Source organism: Phaenicophaeus curvirostris, chromosome 8 (assembly GCF_032191515.1).
Source record: "Phaenicophaeus curvirostris isolate KB17595 chromosome 8, BPBGC_Pcur_1.0, whole genome shotgun sequence".
NCBI classification, from domain to species: Eukaryota; Metazoa; Chordata; class Aves; order Cuculiformes; family Cuculidae; genus Phaenicophaeus; species Phaenicophaeus curvirostris.
Window position 1 is genome coordinate 7,174,545 of NC_091399.1, and position 19,426 is coordinate 7,193,970.

The 19,426-nt window shown below is 43.1% G+C and overlaps 2 protein-coding genes across 3 annotated transcripts in view; both read right to left on the reverse strand.

Annotated features, from left to right (window-relative positions):
• The window catches only part of EDEM3 (ER degradation enhancing alpha-mannosidase like protein 3), a 31,733-nt gene extending 22,413 nt beyond the window's left edge, over positions 1-9,320 (reverse strand). The window contains exons 1-3 of one of the 2 annotated variants that reach the window (XM_069862319.1): positions 9,010-9,320; positions 6,176-6,221; positions 2,496-2,596 (exon numbers count right to left, since the gene is read on the reverse strand). In XM_069862319.1, the coding sequence (XP_069718420.1) occupies positions 2,496-2,596; positions 6,176-6,221; positions 9,010-9,164 (302 nt within the window). In that variant the 5' untranslated portion in view covers positions 9,165-9,320. The remainder of the gene's footprint in view (positions 1-2,495; positions 2,597-6,175; positions 6,222-9,009) is intronic. The other variant, XM_069862320.1, reaches the window with a different exon arrangement.
• Positions 9,321-10,303: 983 nt separating this feature from the next.
• NIBAN1 (niban apoptosis regulator 1) overlaps positions 10,304-19,426 on the reverse strand; it is a 73,607-nt gene continuing 64,484 nt past the window's right edge. Inside the window, exons 11-14 of the mRNA XM_069862318.1 lie at positions 18,837-18,947; positions 17,949-18,056; positions 15,927-16,038; positions 10,304-14,613 (exon numbers count right to left, since the gene is read on the reverse strand). Of these exons, the coding sequence (XP_069718419.1) occupies positions 12,896-14,613; positions 15,927-16,038; positions 17,949-18,056; positions 18,837-18,947 (2,049 nt within the window). The 3' untranslated portion in view covers positions 10,304-12,895. The remainder of the gene's footprint in view (positions 14,614-15,926; positions 16,039-17,948; positions 18,057-18,836; positions 18,948-19,426) is intronic.

A 19,426-nucleotide genomic window follows, 5' to 3' on the forward strand; every position in this document is an offset into this window, starting at 1 on the left:
ACAAGCTATGACTATGAAGACATCTTTATTTACTCCAAAGCTTTTGAAGTTCTTTCAAAGCAATTTAAGTTTTTATTTCTAATCTCCAATCCAATCTACCTAGAGACCTAACAGAATGGTTCAAAGCCTCCTTCCAATATCTTTTTTATTTTCTTTTTTGTTTCCCCTCACAAAGAACACTAACTTACTAAGTGTAATAAGAATAAAAGTTTATCTAGGAAGATCAAAAGCCATGTCAAGCTGAATTTCTCTTATCAGAAAGAATTCTAATCACCTGCTTCAGAAAAAGATGCAATTTATTGCAATCAAGCTCCGTGTTAAAATCAGCAGTGAAAGACTAAACAAAACACTGCTACTTTGTTATGGAACTTCTACATGAGATAGAACAGAGCAGGAAAAGGTACCACAAAGGGCAGCAAGAGGGGCTGAAGTTACGTTGCAGCTTCTGTAGCTGAACAAGTGATCAGATCAGCGCTTTTCAGCCTGCAAAGGCTGCAGTGTCCTTGTAAGATTTTAAGATTGCACACAACACGAAGAAAGGGACCGAGAATCCACTATTCACTGTTTCTCACAGCAAGGTGCACCTGGTGCCATCCAGCACCAGCAAGTGGCAGACTTAAAATAAAGAACTATTTATTCTGCAAAAAGAGAACACCAAGTCGGATCCATACGGTTTGAAACAGGAATATCACAAGACAACTTGTCCCATTCATACCTTCTTCTCTAGGCCTGTTCTAGTGCATACGAAGCTGAGTGGGCCTTTGGCCTAACTCAATAAAGCTGCTCTTTTGCTAAGACACACCTACCACACACAGAATAGAATTTATGATGGTATTAAAATTGAAAACTTCGGCAAAAGCAACAACTGTCTCCTGAAGAACAAGTGCCAAGAATTGAAACAAGTGCCCGATCTCCGAGAGCCTGTAGGCAATATATGACCATGCATTGGGGGCAATTAGATCTCCAAGTGGTCGTATATTATAATTTTCTTTAATTTTAAAGATACAACGACATTCTGTGAATTTCATTCTACAAAAGAAAGATTAACTAGTAGCTATGCACAACTGCATAGCAAATATAGTTCTTTTTCCATGGAAAACTAGGGAAGATTGTGCATTGCACAGCTACAGCAAAGGCTGGTGTGAAAGTATATTCCCTGGCCCTTTGAGGAAACAGAAGTGACCTCGCTGTCTCACCCTGACATTTTGTGATTGCAAAGGCTTGTAGAGAATACGACAGATGAGCCACCTGGCAAGAAAAAGGATTATATAAGAAATCTGATAATACAGCTGATTATTAGGAATGGAAAAAAGCTTGTATACAGGAAAATAATGAACCAACACTTGCAGTATTTAATGCATGTAAGTGACTGAAAGGTATTTTTACTCAAATAATAGTATGTTATTACATGAAAAAAAGAAAAAGTCATTATAAAGAATGCATGGCCAGGGTTGAAGATATTTTTTCTTGACACTTCTGTCTCATCAGTTGCATCACTCGATACCTCCAAGGCAGCAGGCTTAGACAGGAATCTCCAGACTAAGGAACTTTTGCAACAAACCAAAATTAACCAAAATTACACATTCAGTATCAGAAGTAGTATTTAATACAAGGACTTCAGCTTTGGTTAACACTTCTCTGCTTAGGGACGCTAAGCAGTGACATCAATAAAAAAAGCATCAGCTATTTCTGATTATTTATTTGCTCTACAACCATGAAGAACATGCATATACACAACATTCCTTGTGAAAAAAATCACAATTACAAACACTCCTTGTGTAAATCAACCTTGTCTTTGATTTTTCAATTTAAGATGGAGAAAAACAGTCCTTAAATTTATATTCTGCTGGCCAAAGGATCACCGCTTTGTATTACAAGCTATCTTAGGAGGAAAAATATAAAGAATTTCCATGTCTGAAATAACGATTTATACTTTGGCAAAGGCCTCAGGCTGCCACATGCATGATAATCATTTAACTACCATAACCACTTGTTCTGAGAGAACTTTCTACCAAAAAAAAGCATTTTAAATATCACTAAAGGCTGGCTTATGCTGGATAACAGCTCACTGTTCTGTGCAGCTGGTCATTACCCTCATAACTCCTGTTTAGCAATCAAATTTACTAATCCCATAAACAACACCTTACACCTGGAAGGCTTTCCTTTGGAAAATACTTGGGCAATGATTAAAAAAAACCAACTCTCTTTGGATCTCATTCACCAATCAATTCTCTTTTTCCGACTAAGGTACAATCTTACATCAGTCAACACCACGGGAAGAAATAATATAAGGGAGTATTTCTGCCTAACTTGCAAGAAGACCACAATTATAGCTTTCTTTCCAACTGCTTCCCCCCAAGTAAGAGAACTTATGAGACAAATAATGGATCTGTCTCTACTCAGAGAATCTTTTTCAATGGAAGAGACAAGTTTTATGGGCTGCAAATTGTATTCCTAGATGTTTACATGAGGCAGTAACAATTGCAAACACTAACTTTCCCAAGGCATCGTCCACATCTCCTCGACTTGGTTCCTGACCCCGTACTCGTCCACGACAAGTTAAAGGCATGAGTTCATCAGCTGGATATGCATGCTCCTGTAGGGAAACAAAACAAGGGAATAAGTTATAATTGGTACAGTCGTTTCAGCAAATCTTCAGAGTCTGTTAAAAGGAACACCAGGGACACCATACTTCAGAATCATAAATTACAATAACAACAGCTTAGAGGTGGAAGGAACCTCCAGAGAGGAAGGATTCACTCCCTTGACCTGCTGGCAACGCTCTGCCTAACGCAGCCAAGGATACCAGCAGCCTCCTTGGCCACAAGGGCACATTGCTGGCTCCTGGTCATACTGGTGACCCAAGGTCCTTTTCTGCAAAGCTGCTTTCCAGCTGGGTGGCTGGAAATAGTTAAACCAAGTACAGAGCAACAGGACCTCTTTCTCCTCCTCTCTCCAATCTCCAAGAGGAGCCTGGAATAACTAACAGCAAATCAAAATGAACTTTAACAGTTAATTATGTGCTCTCTGCAACAAGGTGCGTGACACTTGCTATAATATCTCTTAGGCAGAGGTAATCACCTCAAAGACAAGTTTAAGACCTAAAACTAATGCAGGCATTACCAAGTGGCTGGTATTTCATGGAGAAATTAGTGGGAATTAGACTCTGAAGTCCCTTTGGAAACACTTCTAAATGAAAACAAGTGACTCAGGGTCACAATCAGTGACAGATAAGAGAACTCACTTTGAAAATAAAATAACAAATTGGTAAATCACCACCACAAGGCATAACAAAAGATAGCATTCACTGAAAAAGCTTATCAAATATAACTTGTTTTTAGAGAGACATATTGCTAGCACACTGAATAAAATGCCTACTCCTCTTTCCTCTCAAGTCAATGCAAGCTTTGTAGTTTTAAACTACCACCAAAATGGGATCTCAACTAAAATGGACACCAATTTGAAATTCATCACCATGCAGCAGGAGAGGTTTACTGAAAACTTTCCAGAGTGGCCACTGACATCGATAATGATGAATCTTATAACAAACATGGACGAAATTGCTTCTGCATTGGAAGCTCAGTACAAGTGATTTGGGAGGGAGCTTCTCTCTTCTGACTCCCTCGGGAAACTGGCTGCTGTCTGTGTTCTCCAATTTTACTTTTAGTGGAAAACTAGCACGGCAGGATGAAAAAAAAAGTTCAATTACTGCACTGAAACTGGAAGTAAACACAAAGTCTTTCCAAATATATGCTATAAAAATAATCCATATTCAGACATGAAATAGAGAAGAAAAGAAGGAACATTCTTTTATAAATAAACAGCTTTTACAGCAACTTTTTGAAACTGATGGTTTACTTCCTTGTCTACCACTCTCCAGAGTACTTTGGTCTTTGCACGACTCTTTGTTCTCCTCTGGTTCAACTACAAAAGCCTGAATCTAGATCATTTCAACATGGCTCAGATCTTTCTGAATATCTGCGCTAAGTATTCAAAGAAGCCGATTAAAAGAAGTACACAACAGGAGCAAGGTCAAAACTAAGATCTCCGGCTTAAATTTTGCAGAAAAAAGGTGATAAAAATTCTGGAGAAAATGGACTTTTAAGTCTTACTAAATGATAAGGAAGTAGCAGTATTTTGAAAAATGCAAGTTCACTTATTGTCTGTCTAGAGCAGCAAAGGCTGCTGCGTCAAGTGATTTCCCAACCTGCAATGTCTCCCCTTCTGAGTAACCTCAAAGAGAGGTAGCAAGACCCGTTACCCATAAAGCACAGCCCAAACAGTTCACACTTCTGGAAAATATCATAAAAACAGAGCTCAACAGACACTCTGGAATTTCTACACACTGTGATTGAATAGGTGATCATATTTCTTAGCATCAGGACTTCAAATTCAGGACAGCACGGTACTCAAATAATGAAAAAAAGACGCCTTGCTGCTAGTGCTGTAAATCAAGAAATATCCTGGCCTCCGGTGACCAACGTTTTCCTTCTGACAGTTGAGAAAAAATCCTGATTATTACAAGTATTGGTGAAGGACTGAAAGAAATCCAGCAGTTCTTTACTTAAAACTGGAAAAAAAGACATGGGAGTTTCCCTCTTGCACGCAAACAGGATTTTTCAGTTGTCTAGATATGAAAGTCTAAAATGCATATTAATAGAAACAGAAAATCAAAACTTTTCAGCTGGCTGTTTCAAAAGCAGCTGCAAAAATACTTAATTCTCTTGGTGTCAGGATCAAGTCCGATACCTTTAATCTTTTCTTCAACATTAAACAAACAAGTCTTATTTCTGTTTGTTTAGTGCCCCAGCATACGTGGCAAGTAAACATCCTTTTGGCTTCAAAGTTTCCAGGATAGCTGAAGTCATTCTTCTCTTTCGCCCAGTATTTTCTTGCTTCAAATGCAGGAAGACACCTACTGGTTTCCAAATTATCATAAGGAATAGCAGGAGCAAAGATTTTTTTTACCAGCATGTAACATCTTATCCAGGTTTTGCCAAGCCTGTAGCAGTTTTCCTTTCAGAATGTCCTCGGAAACCCAAGCCAAGTGTTTGTCATGGAAGCAGGTTCCATTAGCAAGAGCTAATGGTGAAAAGAAAAACTATACCCACTTGGAAAATGCCCTTGCTCGGCCTTTTATCCACTAATTCTATAGCCCTCATGTACTGCACAAACTTGCAGCTCACAAGCTTTTAAGCTTGTGTTACATATTAAAGCGCTAAACCATAAAACAGAAACTGGGACATGTGGCAAGACATTGTCAAGAGACAGCGGTTTGTCCTGCAAGAACTGGGGCAACTTTAGAGAGGGGTTTCTGCAACAGCCACAAAGACCGTTAACAGTGAGGATGCATCTTCTGTATTTACCTTATTCACATTTACAGCTTCTCCTCACAAGCGGAGATTACTTGTGGTATATTTCAAAGTAATTCTTAGTTGAGGAAAGTCAGTCCACCCTACACAATTCTGTATTTTTAAACCTATCTAAATGAAGCTAATGAGTTTCAGGGTTAATTAGTGTGCAGGTGCTCACATCCAGAACATCAAGACACTTGCACAGAAAATCACAAGTCATGCTAAACCAAGCAGCGAGTGTGGCTCACGGCTGTACAACAGCCACACGGAGAAGAGGCTAGAATGCCTAGATATGACACCCCCCCCTTTTTTTTTTAATAGTGCTGCCAAACTGCATTTACTGTATCCTACCACAGAAGAACAACTTTACACAATTTTTTACCCAATATATACACAAAATAAAGAAGATAGATTTGTAGTCTGCAGAATCTGATGACTGCAGACAGCACTTCTTGAGCTTGCTTTCCTAGTAGTTTTCAGAGTCTGGAATTTCGAACCAGTTAATCAAAGACGAAAACTGTTCATAGCTGTACTTGAGATAAACTGTTTTGAGGAAAGAACAAGCACAGATTAACAGTTACTGCCAGCAGTTCCTCGCTACCATTCCAAAAGCCATCATAACCCTCCTGACTGCCCTACTTGAAAGTAACATTTGCTTATTTCTTTTTAAAGGCTATACAGATGCTCCTACATATTTCAGTTTTGGTTTTGCCCCTACCTCCCAGCTGTTTCTCTAGAATGTCACTAACTGCAGGTTGCTTTCTCTCCCAGGTTAGCAATAACAATCCCGAAAAAATTAAGCCAACATGTATTTTACTTACCATATAATTGCTATACGCATGCTCAAACATTTCTAGCACTTGGTTTCTAAAAAAAAAGAAAAAAAAAGGGAAAAGCATTAGCTGTCTTACATCATGTCAGCCTTTACCATACCATCTTAGAACAGCAAGATGTATAACACTTCAATATATGAATATAAGCAGCAGGTTCTCTACCAATGTACTCAAGTAAATGAAATAATAATTTTTCCCAATTCAGCTACTTCCATTCACTGCAGAAAGGAAACCATATTTCTTTACCTAACATGAAATTAAGGATTTGAGGATCTCTTTCAACCTCCTGTGCTTCCTCTTAAACAGCTGTAGATGTCACCAACACTTTAAAGTTAGTGATGGGACACATTCCATGCCCAGCAAAACACAGCATTTAGAATTATGTTCTCCTTGTAGACACCAAAACTAAATCCAACTGGCACAGCATAAATTACTGTCTTCGATTCAGAAAAGGATCGTAAATTACAAGGTACAGCTCTTCCTTGCATCAGAAGTCTTCACAAGCAAACAGTAAAGAAAACCTCTGTGGATACATTTATTTTATATGTCTGGAAAGCAGTCACGGTGAGAAATGCTACTATATAAAGAGCACTGGGGCTTTTTTGGAGACAAAATCATTCTTCATTACTTCAAATCATTCCTAACTGTTTTACTGAGGAGCCTTGCAAGGCAAAAGAGTACACTAATTTCTGAACTGCCATCAACATAATTCACCATCTCTGCTGATAAGGCTGAACAGAGAAGAGACACAAACACCACAGTTATATTATAAATATCTGATTTAGCTCAAAGACTCAGAAATTTAAGGAGTAGTTTTAACTGATCAAATGCATTAAGTCATCAAAAGCAGAGCATGATGCCTTTTTCAGGTACTGCACAGACTAGATCCAGCTGACAGTTCTAGGACCCGCTGCAGTAGACAAAACCCCAGGGCTGGCCACACAAACTCCAGGTCCAGCTGAACTGAACACACAACGCTGTTCAGTGATGCTGCATACCAGAAACTGCTTAATACTCCTCTTTCTCTAGATGCAAGTTAGATTTATGGTGCCTTTTCTGGAAGAATTTCTGCACCCAACATAATCTTGTCATTAAACAGATCCACGGATCACCTGCGGTTATGCAGAAGTGACCAGGTGGTGCCTCCAGACACAAACCCTCACAGGGCACCACTTATGTACACCTAGGGCAGAAGATGATACGGCGAGTGCAAGTTATGAATGCAGAGATGCTAAACTGATCTGCAAATAACAGTTAAACTCCTCATGCAGCCACGTTACAAAAACATATAAAACATCACAGACTCAATGCAGCCTGAGAACCCAAGGTGGAAACCGCAGTTAGTACAAACATCAGTTAAATGCAAACTATGAACATCAGTTCGATATCAATTTATATCTAACGATTAATAACAGTGAAAGCCTCCACAGTGTTTCTCCAGCAGACTTTTTGCATCATTATTCTGTGCAACTTAACTCCTCATGCAGTCGCATGAAGATAACACACAAAATGTTACAGACTCAAAGTAGCCTGAGAACCCAAAATGAAAACCCCAGTAAAGTGGACGTGAGTTAAACATAGAATCATAGAATCATAAAATAACCAGGCTGGAAGAGACCCACCGGATCATCGAGACCAACTATTCCTATCAAACACTAAATTTATATCTAAAAACTAATAACGATGAACAACTCCTGTGTTTCTCCAACAAACTTTTTGCATCATTACTTTGTGCTGCTGACCAGGAGACAGCGGGTGATGAGACTGCCCCAGCGACACATTTAGATCACGACACTCTTCCTTACGCACTTGTCTAAAGAACCCTGCTCTGCACAGAGCAATTCGTATGCAATCTTTACCTTTCAACTCCAACCCGTGTTAAAGGAGAACCGGCTGCTCACGTGTAGGTGCCCGGGGGCCTGAAGCCTTTACAGGAACAAGGCTGGATCACATGCAAACACTGACCTTTTTTTATGGCTCCCGAGCACGCACACGCTCTGGCAAGAGCCACAACCGGCCTGGATCCGAAGCTACCTTTGCTTCCCAGCCTGTGGCGAGGCCCGGGCACCGGGACTGACCCCGGGGGCAGCAGGGGTGACAAGGAAGCGAGGGAGAGGGCAGCGAGGGAGAGAGCGAGAGAGAAGAGAGGAATAAAAGGGATGGGAGGACAACAGAGAAGGTAGGGAGAGGCGAGAGAGAGCAAAAGAGAGAAGAGACCCTCTCCAGCGAGACAGGAGGAGAAAGAGGGAATGGAAGGGGAAGCGGGAATGGAGAGAGAGCGAGAGAAGAGGGGGAAGACGGAATGGAGGGCAAGAGAGAGAAGGGAGAAGAGGAGAGGAGAAAGAGGAGAGAGAGGGCGAGCGAAAGAAGGGGGAAGAAAAAAGGGAGGACGAGAGAGAGAAGAGGAGGAAGAGGGGAGGAATGACAGGCGAAAGAAGAGGGAGGAGAGCGGTGGGAGGACGAGCGAAAGAAGAGGGAGAAGAGGGGAGGGAGGACGAGCGAAAGAAGAGGGAGAAGAGGGGAGGGAGGACGAGCGAAAGAAGAGGGAGAAGAGGGGAGGGAGGACGAGCGAAAGAAGAGGGAGAAGAGGGGAGGGAGGACGAAGGAGAGAAGAGGAGGAAAGGAGAGGAGGAAGGGAGAGAGAAGAGAGGAAAGAGGGGAAGGAGAGCAAGAAAGAAGAGGGAAGAAGGTGTGTGGGGGAAGAAGATGGTGGGGGAGCAAGGCGGGGGGGGGGGGGGGGGAAGAAGGGCGGGGGGAAGAAGTGATGGGGAGAAGAAGGGGGTTCCCGCACCCCGCCCAGCCCCCGCGATCGCGCCGCTCACCCCAGCCGCCGCTTCTCCTCCTTGCTCATGGCCCCGGCGCCTGGGGCGGCCGCCAGCACGGAGGAAGCGGAGAGCAGTCCGAGGGCCAGCAGCCTCCAGGGCCGCCTCCAGCGGGGCCCCCGGCCGCCGGGCTGCCCGCCCGCGGTTCCGTTCATGTCGGCGGCCGCTAGGCCCGGCCCCGGCCCCGCCGCCGGCCCGGCCCCGCCGCCATCCCGCGGGCGTAGCCAAGGAAACCGCCGCCGCTTCCGGGTCCGCCCGCGCGCTGCCAATGGGAGCGCGGGACCGCGCGCGGCCACGTGACGCCCGGCCGAGAGCAGCGACGTGGACAAAAAAAATGGGAGGAGAGAGGGGAACCGGAAGCGGCGGGCGGAGACTACATCTCCCGGCGTGCCCGTGGGGCGGGGGGGCGCGGGGCACGCCGGGAGATGTAGTCCGCATGTGCCCACGCCCTGCTCGGAGCGAGGTTTTTAGAACTAAAAAAAACCAAACAACCAAACCGAAATGACGTTATCGTACAGTGATAGAATAGTTCAGGTTGGAAGGGACCTCAAAGCTCATCCAGTTCCACCCTCTGCCATGGGCAGGGACACCTCTCACTGGATCAGGTTGCTCTGAGCCCCATCCAACCTGGCTTTGAAAGCCTGATCTTGGGTTATCACAGAATGGTTTAGGTTCGACAGGATCTTAAAGATCACCCCGTTCTGGGGTGATCACCCCAGATCACCCCAGATCACCCCTCTGTCATGGGCAGCAGGGCCACCCCCCACAGGATAAGGGGCTCCAAGCCCCATCCAACCTGGCCTTGGGTTATCATAGAATGGTTTGAGTTAGAAGGGAACTTAAAACCTATCCAGTTCCACCCTCTGCCATGGGCAGGGACACCTCCCACGGGATCAGGTTGCTCCAAGCCCCATCCAACCTGGCCTTGAACACCTCCAGGGACAGGGCAGCCACAGCTTCTCCTGTGCCAGGGCCTCCCCACCCTCATAGGAAAACATTTCTTCCCAAGATCTCATCTCAATCTCTGCTTCTCCAGCTGAAAACCGCTCCCCCTCATCCTATCCCTGCCCTCCCTGCCTGGATCAACTTTTAAGGACATGTCCCAGTGGGTCAGAGGCTCAAAGCCCCGTCCAACCTGACCTTGAAACTCCTGGTCTTGGGTTATCATTGAATCATAGAATGGTTTGTGTTGGAAGGGAGCATAAAGACCATCCTGTCCCAGCCACCTGCCATGGGCAGGGACACCTCTCCACACACACACACACACACAAAACCAGCCTCCCAGTGATGGAAGGGAAGAGCGGCTTTTATTGTCCTGACAAGCATTTTTACAAAGGTACAAGCAAGGTACAATGTGTTTCATTTCCTGTCCTTTCAAATTGGCAGCCCATGGAATAAAACAGCTCTGTCGCACTCCAGGTGGGGAAGAAGTGATTTATTACTGCTCCCAGTTTACCAATAAATAATCCATTCCAGGTAAGTGTAGGAAATTCCAAGAAAGTGATAAAAACCACTGAATCAGTGGATTGTTATTATTACTATGGTTAATCAGTACTCCAACCTAACCTCACAGATTGCTGACCCCTAAAATTGCTGTCACCTCTACCTCGGTCCAGTTAATGACAAGAGTAATGTTATTCTCCATCCATTTACAAACATCTGAATGTACAGAAAACATCCACAAAGGCAAAAAACTCCAGTCCCCGAGCCATGAGGAACTTCAATTTCAATTGCAGAAATTTCCCATCGTACTTGTGAAAACCAAATATGCTGATCACATTGCTCAATTCTTTAATATCACAGGAAAATATTGCCCAAATCTAAGCCTGCCACGGAAATAACTCAAAACTGACTATGATGGGAATGTCTATGTGAAATACTTTCTGTATAGATGTACCTAATTCATGCTGTCTGCGAACAGACCGCAGTCATCTTCGCAGAGTCACTGTCCTGCTAGTCCTCTTTCATACCAAACATCGTATTTAAACATCATGTCATCCAATTTTAGTATGGCTAAAAGAGATTGCTGCTGCGTAAAGCATACATTATAAATTTGAAGTCACTCAAACGTTCAGTACCAATTAGAAATAACTAATGATTTGTTTAAAAAAAAAAAAGGGGTGCTGACAGAGAAATAATTAAATATTTGTAAAAAAAATGGCTGACAGTGGTGTGCATGTGCTTACAAATTAGTATTTTTGCATGAAATATAAGGAGGAGACGAATCCAAGCACTTTTCCAAGGAAAAACTCAGTGCCCTTATTGTTTCTGTACCACAGCATGGCTTCTGGAATAAATAGGAGTTGGATTTCTTTTATGATAGTGAAGTTGCAGTTGGTCTGGTTACTCAACAACGTTCTTTACTGATGCAGTAATATTTGCCTGTTCTGCTAGTGTCAATTCTCTGTTAGTATGATACCACATTTCGATAAATAAACTTTGCACAGTTTGTTGAAGTTAAATGCCAGCAAGTATTACGATCTTGGCACTTCTGTTATTTCTTCCCACGTCTTTATGGGCGTAAATCCTGCAGTCCTTACTGTATGTATCATTAAACTTTGCTGTCCTGTACTGTATTATATCTATTCAGAAACAGTCTGAAACACCAGGCTGACTTTTTAAGGTGCCTTAAACTAACCTCTAAAGCGAGGTCTTGATCTCTAAAGCACAGTTTATTAAAATACAATTTTTCATTCCCAAGCTTCCCTGTGCACAGTCTTTAAACTGCACACGCAAATAATGCACGTAAGTAACTTTGTGCACAAGTTAAGATTTGATACAGATGATAATATGCTACAAATATTACACAGATGATAATATGCTGTGAAAGCAATAGATCTCATTTTAATAAGTGCTTTTGAAACGTGATTCTGCCCTCCAAAATCTTAAGAACACAGAAATTATCCTTGGCTCCTTTTTGCTTCGGTTTACATTTGTATTAGAAATTACACGCAATGATTATGATACTCATTTACACACCTGAAAATGCCTACAGAGCTGGGTAACCAACTTAAGTTGGTAAGAATGGGAATGGCAGGACTCGATATTCTGTATTAGATAGCCCTAAGCGAATACATTTTATAGCGGGAAGTAAAACAGGAAGATGCTGCCCAATGGTTGTAGTTATTGTAAACACTCTCATCTTTCCTTTCCATAAAATAAAACAAAATTAAAATAGCCATAAAGTGCTCTAGAAGGCTAAATAACCCAGAAGTGCAGAGTGGGATGAGAAACCTGCTCCCATATTTTAAATATAGTAATAAGAGAAAAAAAAAATAAATCAGAGCCCTTGCTTGTCTTTAATATCCGTCAAACTTTAAAATAATTAAGTAATCAGTGTGCAGAGTTTACATAGGGTGAGGCTTTTGAGCAACCTAGTAGATTAACTATTTGGTTCTGCTTAACTACCAGAAGTTTTATTTATTCCCCATATACTGCATGCAAATACTAAAAGCATCCTCGAACAGCAATGTATGTACCAACCACCTAAGAATCATCACAGTACTTGTCAAATCCATGCATTTAAAAATCGTGAGCTACACCTGTGCTAAAACAGCTACGTTGTCAAAATAACTTTATAGTTGGGGGTGAGTTGCTTTTGAGGCACTCGGTGGTCACATCTGCGGACTTCTCCTATAACCAGAAAAGGTAGCAAATTTTAAGTGAAAGATGAGGTTCCCCAACAGTGATCTGGTTTTAAATGGTGAGGGCTTTAACCAAGAAACCTATCACGCATCACTCAGGAAGGGATCCATGCTAGAAGTGCAAGAGCTGGTAATACCACAACAAAGCCTGTTTCCTCTAGCCCCAACCCAAGCAAGTATTCATAATTAACAGGATTTACTGGAGTAAATAAATCCTGCAGGGCTGGGCTGAAAAGCGTTTCTTACTCTTCAGCATTTTGCTGTGCAGAACTTTCTTCTCTGTTTTCTTCTGTGAAAATATCACTTACTTCTGTGCTTTTCATTTCTGCGTGTGAGGATGATTCATCTTCTGCCTTCCCTTCACCCTCACCAGACTCTGTATCTCCTGTGACCTCCACAGCACTAACCTCACCCTGCTCTGACACCGAAGAAACTGGCACGTCGAGCAGTCTTGTTCCTGGAGTTTCTGTATCCAAAATGGGCACTTGTGTCGTGTCTGCGTTTCCAGCAGGATTATGAAAAGAACTTTCAGTCCCTACCTCCATGAGGACAGCATGGCTATTCCCTGCTCCTCCCTCCTCCCTACCTAATCTTTTGCCTTCAGACACACTTTCAGTGTGTTCTTGCAGCTGTGATTTATCACTTTGGCAATTTCCCACACCTGTGCACCAAATGCCTTGCCTGATATCCACCTCCGCCTTTGCCTCCTGAGGTGTATCCAAGCTTTCCACCAGCCATTCTGCTTGTGCCTTATTGCAGGCCCTCTCAGACACATTCACTGAACTCGTACCATCTGTCTCCAGACCAGATGAAGACGGTCGGTCCTCCTTGAATGCCGTATCTTCGTTCATCACTGTCTGGCTCACCTGAATTTCTGCCACAGCCATTTTGCTCAACTCATTCCCATTATCGTGCTCCTGCAACTTTAATATCTCACCTTCGCAAACCTCTTCTGTGTTCTCAGCTGGAGTATCTGCTGGTACCTCAACTGTTACCATCAGCAAACTCCTTATCTCACTCACATCATCAAGGGATTTACAAGTCTCTTCCCCTGACTTGCTTTCTTTTTCTGGATTATTCCCCACCCTTCCTTTCCCTGTGTTTTCATCCTGGGAAATAACGCTTGTTTCAGGATTCACTCCCTGGTCATTGCATTCTTTTTCACTCTCCTCTTCAAACCTCATTCCTGCTGCATTTTCACTTGGAGATGATTCTTCCATAATGTCTTTTTCTACTTTGATTTTCTTTTCAGTGTTCTCTAAAACTTCTGCTTCTGCTACACCATTATGTGGGGCAGTCAGTTTTATCTCGACTGCTTCTCCCTGTGCTTTGCTTTCTTTTTCAGTGCCACTGCCGCACGCTGCATCCATTGCCATTCGACTTTCAGAAGTTACCTTTCCCTCCACTGCTCCTTCACGTAATTTAAGTTCTTTTATAGGGGTGGCTCCAAAATCTTTCACTTCAGTTTCAATCTCAGGAGCTACTTTTTCCTCCACAGCTTCTTGCTGCGTCTTAAGCTCTTTCTCAGTGTTCACTACACACTCAGCTTTCACTGCATCTTCATTCTCCAAAGCGCTTTTTTCCTCCACAACCTCTTGTTTTGTAAGCATAGCTGGAAGGGACTCCTCTTTTTCACTGATGTTTGTAACGAACACATCTTCGCTTCTGTTTGCCTGCTCAGCAGCTGCATTAACAGCAGGGACTGCCTCTTTGACTGATGACTTTATATCAGCAGCATCCTTCTCCCAAGCAATTTTTTCCATCACAACAAGCGTTTCATCACTTTGAGTTTCAGCATCTGACGCCTCAGCTCGGGCGCTGGAAGGCTTCTTCGCAGGAGTGGTTTGTGCCGATCCTGAAGGGGTCTTCAGGTCCGTTAAGCTGGACACGCTTTCACAGGGCAAATTCAAGTTATCTTCAAAGAGGTTGTGCTTCTTCATAATGGCAGCTTCTTTTATCACTAAACAGAACAGAAAGACCATACTGTAGTAGAAAGACTGACAGAGGCACATCTAACGATGCACATTTTGATATTACAGATATCTGACATTCATTTCCAACTTGCTTTTTCAGTTTACATTTCATGGGACTGGGGGGGATTTTAGCTTTTCTGAATAATGGAGCCTCAATATTGATCTAGGCATGGCTGTAACAGAAAACTACCAGAGGATACCAGACTAGACATAAGGAAGAATTTTAGATTAGACATAAGGAAGAATTCCTTCACGATGAGGGTGGTGAGGCCCAGGGCCCAGGTTGCCCAGGGAAGCTGTGGCTGCCCCATCCCTGGAGGTGTTCAAGGCCAGGTTGGATGGGCCTTGGGCAGCCTGATCCAGTGGGAGGTGTCCCTGCCCATGGCAGGAGGTGGAACTGGATGGGTTTTAAGGTCCCTTCCAACCCAAATTATTCCATGATTCTGTGATACCTAATGGCAGTGAAAATTAACTTCCCCGAACAAAATGTACTGCTGAATGCAGTTGCCAGTGCATCACTGATGCCACGACAATATTCCCCACAAATCTCTGCTTTTGCATCAGAAAACAAAATTATTCTTGATGACATCCATAGATATATAAATGACTCGTATCTCTCTGGATCTGTCTGTCTATACCTTAGATAAAGACAAGCTATAATAATTAATGTAACAAGCAGACTTTTATTCATATATTCAGTGTAAACACTTCTGCATTGAAACATTGCCTGTGTGCATTGCAGGTCATAGAATCATAGAATAGTTCGAGTTAGAAGGGACCTTAAAGATCATCCAGTTCCACCCCTGCCATGGGCAGGGACCCCTCCCACTGGATCAGGCTTCTCCAAGCCCCATCCAATCTGGCCTTGAACACCTCCAGGGATGGGGCAGCCACAGCTTCCCTGGGCAACCTGGGCCAGGGCCTCCCCACTCTCATGGTGAAGAAACTCCTCCTTATGTCCAGTCTAAATCTGCCCCTCTCCAGTTTACACCCACTACTCCTAGTCCTACTACTACAAACCTTTGTAAATGGTCCCTCTCCAGCCTTCATGTAGCCCTTTCAGGTACCAGAGTCTTTGCAAACAAGAGCATAATTTCACTCCTTGGCTCAAGGAATCAAGATAAAACAAAGCTGGCACAATGATTTTTTGTTACAAATAGGCTTGTGCCATGTCACCACACGGAGTTTGCCAGGCTTATTAGATCTGCCCCATAATTCAGATTTTAGGGCTTGCTCTGAAGCAAGAGCTCACCAACCAATGGCTGAAATGTATTTACTGTCACCTCAAGCTTATTCTCACCTTTCAGGGCTTCTTCAAGCAGTGTCTGATATAAAATCTCTTCATACACATTCTCTACTTGGATCACACTAGCATAATCGGCAAAAATGTACTGCTCATATTTCTGCAGCTCCTGTGGAGACAAAAAGAAAGGAACAGATATGAAAAAAAAAAATCTGGAAATTCTGAGGGTCTTACTTCAACAGAGCACCTTAGAGACACCATCTGGCAGGTCTTGTGATGCTCCTTGCTGGCTCTTTGAATTATGACTACATGAGCTATGAAAGTTCATACTTAATTATGCGCTTATCAAACAGTATTCTTGAAGGACAATTACATTTAAAAGCACTATAAATCATTACCATCTGCGCTATAATAAACAATTCCGAAGTAAATAGCTGGTGAGGAAGTGCCTTGCTCACTGTTTGTCCAAGGAGGCAAATCCATGATAAGCAAACACAGGCATTTGGTTTTTTAATTTTTTACTAAGTATTCAAGGACATGGTTTAGTGGCAGATAAGAATGGCTGGATTTGAAGATCTGAGAGGTCTTTTCCAACCTAGTGATTCTATGATTCTATATAACATTTTTGGCTTACTGATGGATATGCAATAAGCTGTCTAGACACAACTGAGTCATTGTCACTAGGCACCTGCATGATGGTCTATAAAAACTAAATTACATGACTTCTGTCCACTTCTAGACGAGGTGCCTGCAGACTAACAGCTGGTGATTTTCAAGTAGAAGGTCAGGGCTTGACTGGGCATGTCAACCGTGCCACGTGTTTGCTTCTAGAGCTGGCTGCTCATTTCTGCAGAGGCTCAAACGCAAAAGGCTTGTGGGAAATGAAACACAAAGGGCTTGCAGGAAGTTTGCACCACCACTGCTTCCTCTGTCCTGTATGAAAGGGACGTGATGTGGGACTCCACCCTCTTCATATATATTCAAGGTGATGAAGTGCCCCTGTGCATTGACACCACGTCTTGAAGGCACCGCTGTCATGCTACAAAGTGACTATTATTTTAGGGCTAGTAGAGAGAATAGAATAACATAAAGAAGAGAGTGATTTTAAATACATTTTTGAAATTTGGAAATCTTAACAATCCATACTCCAAGACTCGCAAGCATAACTTGGCAAAACACTTGGGTTTAAACTTGGTTTCGCAACTGAAACAAGCTGGAGGGGATCAGCAAGAAAAGCACATTGTGGGCGAGAGGGTGCAGCCTCTGGGAACTGATGACAATCACGGGATACAAAAGGGCAGAAAGGCTGGGATGGCTTCAGGCAGTCAACTTTCAGCAGGTCCAGTGAAAATGCAAGAGGATAAGCATGGGCTTCAGGAAGGGCAGAGTATTTATTCTGAGCCAAGGTGAACAGCATTCCAACTGGACCCTGATGTACACACACAGATAACATTTCCATGGAGCTCTCGTAGCCGCAGTTGCTGAGTACTAACCTACCCATATGACTAAGGGCAACAGAGAACCCCTCTGTATGTTTCTTTCCTGATTGCTGACGCAATCCCTTCCTTTTAAAAACACAGAAGGCAAGCACGTGGCCTGTCTGCTTGCTGCTCCTGTTGCCCAAGCAGGCATTTTGAAGGAGGTCACAGCCGTGCCTCAGGGTGATGCTGAAGAGGAGAGCGCCCTTCCCACAGACCAAATCCCAGCCTGCAGCACAGCTGCCAAACACAAGGACAAGCCCATAACCTACAATTATAATAGTCAAGAGGAGTTCATTTTGAGGGGACTTCAGATCTCTAAGGGAAGACATGAAACAGGGATGGCCAAAGCTCTGCAACTATCTCTGAGAAAGCAAGCTGTATATACGGTTTCCCTGCTTCCTGAGATCTTCTCTGTGCTCTACACCGACCCAATCCACCAACTGGCAAATCAAAGCGTCATTCAGCCAAGCGGGCAGCCTATCTGCACAACTCTGAGAAAGAGAAAACACCTTTACCAAGTTAAGGATTTACTGCTAAGCAGTTAATCCTTCCCTGCCTTTTAATATTGTGGGTTTTTTTTTAAATCACAGAAACCTACGGGTTTGCACGTTGAAGCCAACGTCTTCTGCATTGTGGGCAAAGTAATCTGTACCAGTGCTTCTTGAAATATCTTCTTCCGCATGGTGCTGCTGTCATAATCGTATTGCTGTCAAAACAGATAAAGAGAGAAACAAGCCCAAATACGTTTGGGGTTATTAACCACTTGTAGGAAAAACTGGTTCTTGTTAACCTACACCTGGTGGCAGCTGAATCCCAAAGGATGCCACATTATGGGTGCACTCAGGGCTTTGAATTCCCATGACGGTTATTTCAGCTTTTACAAAAATTCCTTAAAATCTGGTTTTATGAGACCTCTTTCCCTACATTTTTTTTCTGCCTAGGCTAGAAACAACCCCCAACCACAATTGCTCTCTCTGGGTATTTCAGCACTGTCTCTTCAGAGATAACGAACCGTTGGGGCAGGCTAACTAAAAAGCTAATATAAAATTATCTACCCAGATCCACATCATCATCACATCCAGCTGATTTAATTGCAGTCAAAAGGGCTACATACATCAATACCTTTACAACTACCTGTACAAAACTACGTTTTACACCCCCAGAATGAGCAGTTTTGCTAATCAGTATTTCCCACTGACATCGTCTTTCAACTACTGAAATAAATTCACACACAACATATTCTCCACTTCCGAAACTGCAGAACCCTGGGCACTGGCCCAGGTTGCCCAGGGAAGCTGTGGCTGCCCCATCCCTGGAAGTGTTCAAGGCCAGGTTGGATGGAGCTCTGAGCACCCTGATCCAGTGGGAGGTGTCCCTGCCCATGGCAGGGGTTGGAACTGGATGATCTTCAGGGTCCCTTCCAGCCCAAACTATCCTATGATTCTATGAACCCAAGGTTCTCCTGTGCAAAAGCTGGAATATTTACCTTCAGCACTCTCAGCTTGACTTTTTCCATGGTTGATGCCACTTTTGCTGAGTCTGCCTGGTGACTTGGAGAGAACAACTGCTCAAAAGTATAAACGGCATTCTCCATCAGCTAAGAAGGATAAAAAAAATCTGTTAAAGCCCAGTAACATAAAATTCCTACACGTGTAAAGAAGCGTGATAAATGTAACCATTAACTGAAATTGTGGTTTTGAGAAGGTGAAACAGAGAAAGAATATCAGGCCTAAAAATCAATAAATATTGCAAGTACTATAAAGGACTGTGGGAGGAGAAGAAGAGCCTGCTTTAGTCTAGACTGCAAGACACAGTTTTGGAATGGGAAACCAAAAGGGAAGGTGATGTAATCCAAGAACATAAGAAAAAGCAACTCCCTCAAACTTCTACCTTGAGTTTACAGGCAGGTCATTACTAGGAAGTCTGTTAATGTCATTGAACAGTTCTATTGGTGAGCTTACTCAGAGCAGATTGATTTATGCTGTCCACAAATTTTCTGTCATGTTTCAGTTCTCTGGAGGCTAACGTGCACAGAAATGTTGCAATAAATAAAGAAAATTAGGTCTTGGTATCATT